We start from the raw sequence: 8359 nt of genomic DNA on the forward strand, positions 1-8359 counted from the left end.
TTTTTTAATAAGTTAAAATAATGTGCACATCGAAGAATAATGATATTTTTTATCAATTTATGACTTAAATTTATCATCTTTTCAATTAATGAATCACACATTTAAAAGTATACTTTTTAAGCATTAGATTACAACAAAGATTACTCAGACTTTTACAACAATAAATCCCCAACAAAAAAAAATGTTAAAATTTGACACATGTATCAAAGCATGCAACACAATGCTATAATTTTTCATTATTCATTGGTTGTACTTGGATCCTCTCATGCTATTTTGGTTCACACTCCAAATTGCCTTTGATATTAATTTTAAATCAACTATATCATGAATCTTTTATTAACTACTTTTTAATATATTTTATTAAATATCTACCACCTCTAAAAGTTAAAACAAAAGCAAAAGGGAAAAAGAATTAAAAGCAACAGTAAGTTACTATCCTATCCATCAATTCAATTTCTTGACGTACAAAAAAAGGTTAAGTAATGAATTTGAATTTTGAGTTTAATTAAAATCATGAGCACATGTTTGTATCTAAAGTCACGTTTAACCAACTTAACATGCACTTAACTAAAAACTAAAACAACATGTTACATTAACAAAAAGGAAGAAACATTGGTTGTGTTTGTGCCAACAAGGTAAGAACTTGAGTGTCCTAGTGTTCCTCTTTTTTTATTCATTCTTTGAAGTCTTTTGATTTTTGACTCCAACCAAAAGGAAAAAAGATGCAAAAGTTTAGAAGTCATGTTTGGTGTATTGTACTAACAAGCAAAACTCATTTAATGTTTTATTGTTAAGTTCGATATCTTAAAAGCCGAATAATACATCAAACTGACAAGATATCTGAGTTAAAGTTCAACTGCTTTTAAGTCAGTCGAACCATAACAAAAGCGTAATTAAACCACTTAAATAATTGAAGTGTAGATATTCTTGATTTTTCATTCCGTTCGATTTTTAAAACATTGATTAAAGGTATAACTTAGTCAAACATGTTTTGCTTTACTTTACTTCATGTGATAAACCACCTAACATTTGTTTGAAGTTGCGTGCGCAATGCTCTAATTCCTTTTATGTTTGTGGTTTGTTAGGCAAAGGAGAATCTCATAAAGTTTGATCAATCTATTCCTAAAAAGAAGAAAGAAAAATAACCATTTTAAGTGTTTGAAAACCAAATTTAGGCCACAATTCTATGCTATTCTTTGATTCAATCCATTTTTCTTTTCTTTGAATGTGTTCTCACTGTTCAACCTAGAAACTTGTTTTAGAGAAAGGAAAAATAAGAAAGTTGAAGAGTTTTTGTGAGCAACAAGATGTGGCAAAGAAGCATGGAATTGGAGCTTAGACTTGGTCCACCAGGTGAAGAAGAGTGTGTCAATGAAAAAAGCATGAAAAGTGTTAAAAAAGAAAGATATGAAGATGGAGATGAAGAATCATTACTCACTCTTGGTAACTTTTCAAAGAAAGATTCAACTTGTGATTTGTCTAATGCTAAAGGTTCTTCATTTCTTCAACTCTCATCAATGCAAGGAGTTGAAAAAGATGCATCACAATCACAACCATGTTGCACAAACTTGCATGATAAAGAGAAGAAAGCATTCTCACCTTTTACAAAAAAATCAGATTTTCCTAATAGGTCTCAGAAAAGGTACTACTAAGGTTTAAAATTGTTTCTCTCTATAATATCGCGGTTTTAAATTGCGGTCTGCATCTGATTATGCAATACTAAGGTTTTTTAGTCACAACCATGATTTAGTAGAATCTTGATATGTAAGTTTTGGTTGTTGTTGCTGATATATTATATAATTTGATCCATCTAAAACAGAAATTCAACTAGTACAGCAGTTGGTTGGCCTCCGATTCGTTCTTTCAGGAAGAATATTGCAAGCGGAAGCTCGTCTAAATCACCTACCGAGCCGCGGCATGTGATTCAAGACAAGGTTGCTGCTAGTAACAAACCTATTAGAGACTCTAGTAAAGGTTTGTTTGTGAAGATCAACATGGATGGAGTTCCTATTGGAAGAAAAGTAGACATCAATGCTTATGACACCTATGAAAAACTTTCATCAGCGGTAGATGAACTATTCAAAAGTCTCATTGAAGGTAATATTTTGATTCAGACTACAATTAATAAACGTTAAACCCTAAACCTAAAGATTAATAATTTTTTATCATAACCGTCACAAATTTTTAGACGTCATATGTCGATTAGCCGCAGTTTAACCATAACAAAACAAATAGAGGTTATATTTAATTATAGTTTAACTGTGATAAATTTTAGATTCTATTGGCCCGGATATTTATAAAGTCACACATATGATTGGCTGCGATTGCTGATAGTGTAAATGTTTTTATACGGAGAAATGTATTATGATTTTAATATGGCCTTTTAAGACAATTTTACTATTATTATTCTTTCTAAGCTCACATCAAAATTGTGATAATGAAAACATGATGCAGAGATAAATCTATCACATATTCTCTATTCACAAAGCTGTTCTGCACAAAGAGATTCCTGTGATGATGGAATTGATAACAAACAAGAGGAAGAAAATAAAGCTATGATGAAAGGTTCATTGATTGAAAGTGGAGAATATAGTCTTGTTTATGAAGATAATGAAGGTGACAAGATGCTTGTAGGGGATGTGCCATGGCAGTAAGTATTTGTTTCATCATGCATTTTTCATCTTATTATTCTATTCAATATTACATCCAACTTTGTTCACTCTTATAAATAAATATTTTCTTTTCAGACTCATTAAATAATTAATGTATCTGATGTATATCTAGATGACATACTAAGTTATTCAATGGAATTGAAAATGAAATATTTGCTTATAATAGTGACCAGAGAACGTAGAGAGTGTAGTTTACAAAATTCACATTTTAATGTGTTTGTTTGGCAGAATGTTTGTATCAACAGTGAAGAGGCTGAGAGTGTTCAAGAGTTCTAATCTTCCTGCTTTTAACAGTAAGTTTTAAGTCTTTTCAACTTCTCAACAAGATCTTGATTGTGATCAATAATAATTGAATAATTGTTGTTATTTACAGTTGGTAGTAAGAAAGACTTAGATTGATACACCACTTGACTTGCCAATGCAAATGAAGGATGAAGTTGTTTGAGTTCTTCTTCACTCAAACTGGACAAGTAGATTGATACTATTTGACATTTTTGTTCCTTTTTTTTGTGTTGAAATAGATTAGGGAATACTAATACTAATGTCAAATTCCAAGTAATGATGTGTATGAATGTAAAATTTTGTTAAAGGAGATTTCAATTATAGACAATTCTATTAATATTTTGAGAGAAATTTGTATAGAATAGTGAGATTTTAAAGATCGTTAGTAAAATTACTTTTTTAAATTGCTCTAAACTGAAAACCTGTAGTTTTGGGTTCGATTCATGTCCTGGACACGCAACAGTGTTAAATCTTTTTAGAGAGAACTTTTCGATTATATGATCATATCTGATTCGAGAGATTAGTCTCTGCAGTTGCGCGCAGAGAATATCTTATTTATATATAAATAAAAAAAACTCTAAGCTGATGTATGATAGGTAAGTCTAACTATTTTCAAATTCACTTAAAGAAATTTTGTTTTTACTTTAATTATAAAACTGTTTTTTTCTTCTCTATTTTTAAATGATTGTACAAGAATTTTTTAGGATTAAAAAATTAATTCTATTTGAAAAAATATTTTAAGATAAAAAATTAAAAAAATAGATTCTTTATTTTAATAAAATAAGTAGACCTAAAATTGTCTTAAATGGAGTTTAATTTTGGCTAATATACACTAGGCAAAATAAAATTGCTTTTTATACCATAAATGTCAATTAATGTTCCCAATGATTTGTTAATATTAGTTCCAATGGATTGGGCCGGACTAAGTATGATTTTGCACAAACCCATGTTATGTACTGTTTAATTTAGAGAATTCTATTTGGCACCCCTTAATTTGGATATAGCACCCCTGCTACTTGGATGAAATGACGAAAATAAAAAATTTTAAAAGTGAAATTGTAAAAGTAAAACTAAATATGTTAGATTTTTCAAAAGGAAAATGCTAATTGTTAAGAAAACATAAAAACAAGAAAGGCAAGAATAAATCTCAACCATTCATTATTACCACCACCCCATGATTCCTATTAAAAAGGAAATTAAATTAAAAATAAATTAAAAACTTCCCTATAATATAGTGACATGTGGACATTCTTGCATTTCTTCTCCAATTTCCTTCGTACTAAATAGCATTACTCTTTTCAAAAAGCTTTGTAACAATTCTCATTTGTGTGAAAATGTCTGGATATTCACAAGTAAGAATGCTTTTTTTTCTTTTACATTATAAAAGTTTATATCATATTTTACTCAAAATTCATAAAAAATCTTGTATAAATGCATTAAATGATAGGCAGTGTACATTTAGAGTTTTGTGGTACTCAAGCGAAAGAGTTGTTGCCAAAATTGACTGAAGAAAATAGGATGTATGTCAGACACCATGCTCATCTGCATACCATGCAACTAGACCACCATTTGAGAGAATAAATATGTCACTTGGCTAGCAGTGAAATGTGTATGTAGCATCCTAAAGTGTTTGCCTTAGATTACTTGTTAACTATAACCAAAGTCATAATGTTTGTTTAGAAAGAAGAGATATGTCCTCCCACTTCTTATATGGTATAGGTAGTGGGTGTAACAAACCACATGGGAAGTGATTGGCCTATATGGTCTATTGACATACAATACAAATCTTGACAAAGTGGATTACATCGTTTCATATACCATTCCAAAAATCCATTTTCACGAAGACGACCAAAAGTTCTATGTATTCTATTATGGCCCCTGATCAAGAAAAAATAGAATTCCTCCAATAATACTTGCTTTAGAGGGGGAGGTTGTATGAATGAACAAATTTTCCTTAAAGAAAATTAGTCTATTAAGCACTTGAATATTCGATGATGCCATTTGATGTGTCTAACGCGCCATGTGTATTTATGGAGTACATGAATAGGATCTTTCATCCTTATCTGGATCAGTTTGTTGTGGTATTCATCGATGACATCTTGGTGTAGTCAAAGTCAAATGATGAACATTCCGAATATCCGAGAGTTGTGTTATAGACCTTGCAAGAAAAGAAGTTGTATGTGAAGTTGTCCCAGTGCGAGTCCTGGTTAATTGAAGTGTGCTTTTTTGGTCACGTGATTTTCAGGGGTGGTATAGCAGTCGATCCATCTAAGGTAGACGCAGTGTTGTAGTGGGAAACTTCTAAGCCTGTCATCAACGACATCTTGGTGTAGTCAAAGTCAAATGATGAACATTCCGAACATCTAAGAGTTGTATTACAGACCTTGCAAGAAAAGAAGTTGTTGGTGAAGTTGTCCAAGTGTGAGTTCTGGTTAATTGGAGTGTGCTTCCTTGGTCACGTGATTTTCAATGATAGTATAGCAGTCGATCCATCTAAGGTAGATGCAGTGTTGTAGTGGGAGAATTCTAAGCCTGTTATTGAGATCAGAAGTTTTCTTGGTTTGGCCGGTTATTACAAGAGGTTTATAGAATGCTTTTCGAGGTTAGCTTTGTATTTGACTCAGTTGACTCGAAAGGGTCAAGATTATGTGTGGGATGTTCAGAGCGATGAAAGCTTTCAAGAGTTGAAGAAGAGGTTGACGACATCTCCAATTTTGGTTCTACTAGATGCTAATGAATCCTTTGTGGTGTTTTGAAATGCTTCGAAGATGGGTTTGGGTGGTGTGCTTATGCAACAGAGTAATATGGTGGCTTATGCTTCAAGACAAGTTAATGTTCATGAAAGGAATTATATATGACTTAAAGTTGGCAGTTGTTGTGTTTATGCTTAGGATTTGGAGGCACTATATGTGTGGTGTGAGATTTGAAGTGTTCAACGATCATAAAAGTTTGAAATACTTGTTTGATTAGAAAGAGTTGAACATGAGGAAGAGAATATGGCTTGAGTTCTTGAAAGACTACGACTTTGAGTTGAGTTACCATCTAGGAAAAGCTAATATGGTGGCAGATGCTTTAAGTAGAAAATCCTTGTATATATCGGCATTGATGATTAGAGAGATGGACTTAACTGTGCAGTTCCAAGATCTTAGTTTGGTGTGTGAGATGACTCCTAACAATGTGAAGTTCTAGGATGTTGAGATACAGGATGAAGTCAAGGTGATTATTTCGGATTGCGATCTCCTTTCACTAGGGACTGTTTGCTTACCATGCTCGACGATCAACTATTGACAATCTTTGGTGAGATGACGATTACCCTAAATGATATCTCTTTTTTTGTTCCACCTCCCCCTGACAGGTAGTTTCTTCATAGCTCATCTTATTAGTCAGGAGGTTGCACATATGGTTGTTGTATAGGACTTGGGAGTTACTGAGGAGAAAGTGATAGAGGATTTTAGGACCGTGGGGGATGTTCACTTTCGCCTATCTTGGCTTCGGGATAGGTGTGGAGGTCTCGTGTTCTAGGAAATGTATAACCTTCTCATGTCACACCTTCTGATGTCGAGGTACCTTCTAACAACGTGTCTCCGGCTCACCGCCTCCACATGGTGCGGATGACGCTCAACGCTTGCAGATGATAGCAATCATTATGGATAACCTCATGGATTTGGTGATACCATATGGTGAGATTTATACTTTGGCATCGTGGACAACACACACAGCCATTATGGGACTTATTTAGACATTATTATCATTTGTATGTATTATTTGTATATTATATGCAGTATTACTCAGACATTTACACAACATTGTTTATTAGATAACATTTTGGCACTTCCATTTATGCATAATGAACATAACTTAGCATTTGAAAAAACGCTTACATAACTTAGACAGACGATTACATAACTTAACAAAACAATAATAAATAAGAAAACATAAAGACTACCAAATGATTCTAGATGTTTCAATATCTTGATTATATTGTCAATGGATCTAGTAATTATCGCATCAAACTCGATAGGTGCCTTAGTTAGCCTACAATGATATGTTCTCTACATAAATTTCAAAATTTCATCAGTCTTCAACTCCATAAGGTCGTATTTCACAATTCCATTAGTATCAATTTAGTTTGCACGAAACTCAATCTTACTCACCTTTTTGTTTTCAATGCTGGGGAACAAATTATTCAACTTGGATCTCATAACGGAAAGACATGTAGTGTCCTCCGGGAGCCGAAACTCTACAGAAGCCCTTTGAAGTACACTGATGCCTTACACAAAAATCGAGGCATTGTAAGATGTTTTTCTTAACAACACATGACCCCTATTTATACAACTTTGAAGTTATTTCTGACCACATAAAACGGTCTGTGCAATTACAGCCGTACAAAACTGTCGGCAAAATCTCAACCATTCAATTGAAACTAAATTAGCACTACCGAATTTTTTACTGATCCACGAAAAATCCAATAAGTAACGAATTTTTTGAAAAAATAGTACATGTTCAGCTACTAGATTTTTCAATTGTAATAAAAAAATTCGATAAAGATAGATACTTTAAAAAAAAATCGATATCCCCACAACATACCAGATTTTTGAAATATCTGGTACGCCGAATTTTTTAAATATACTATTGAATTCTTAATTACTACCAAATATTTTGATTGTTCTACCAAATTTTTGTTCGAACTTTTGATAAAATTTTGAAGAGGACAGCATGAACATTATGGGATATTTGTGGTGCCAGATCAAGATGGGGTGTGAAGATAAAATCTCTTATTTTCTCAATCTAATCCAATCTTCATTTTGGGCCTCATCCTCCTCTCCATGGCCCATGACAATATTCCTTTTAAATAACTCAAATAACAATCAACCAATTAACTTAAAGACATTTATTCGACTTCCCTATGAACTGATTACATTTTATTTAACAGAATTGTTCTTCCTGTAACAAAAATAAAGAAAAAGAATTATTCTTAAATGAGCTCATCATATTTAAAATATCAAACTTAAATTAGAATTGTCTCATTGTGAGTGATAGTTATTGACATGAGAACGCACAATTGCATAAATTTCTTAACTGCATCAAATTCCGGTTCAATTCATCCAACCAACCAACCAACTCTATTTTCCTATGAAAGTCTATCCCAATCGTGAAGCTATGCCATTAATTTCACCATTAAAAGCCTTACCAAAACTCTCTCATTGTTGTAAGGAATGTTAGAAGACAATATTTTCATGTGATAGTAATGGGTAGCTCAGCAAATGTGGTGGGACTGGGGGGACCTTAATTATTATTACAACAATGATGGATGAAAGATATGGAAATAGTATTAAATTGTAAAACGACAATTCCAGTCTGGATATGATTATGATTTGGTTACTTACTATAACTACTACCAAGAA

General features: G+C 32.4%; 1 protein-coding gene across 1 annotated transcript; it reads left to right on the forward strand.

The window, feature by feature from the left end:
* The first annotated feature begins 993 nt into the window (after positions 1 to 993).
* Positions 994 to 3305, forward strand: LOC131618120 (auxin-responsive protein IAA2-like). The gene is made up of 5 exons (XM_058889386.1): positions 994 to 1642; positions 1820 to 2097; positions 2455 to 2650; positions 2901 to 2965; positions 3046 to 3305. The coding sequence occupies exons 1-5, from the start codon at positions 1308 to 1310 to the stop codon at positions 3069 to 3071; spliced, it is 900 nt and encodes a 299-aa protein (XP_058745369.1). The 5' UTR covers positions 994 to 1307; the 3' UTR covers positions 3072 to 3305.
* Positions 3306 to 8359: the final 5054 nt, after the last annotated feature.

The sequence above is a fragment of the Vicia villosa genome, linkage group LG7 (genome assembly GCF_029867415.1).
Source record: "Vicia villosa cultivar HV-30 ecotype Madison, WI linkage group LG7, Vvil1.0, whole genome shotgun sequence".
In the NCBI taxonomy this organism is placed as follows: Eukaryota; Viridiplantae; Streptophyta; class Magnoliopsida; order Fabales; family Fabaceae; genus Vicia; species Vicia villosa.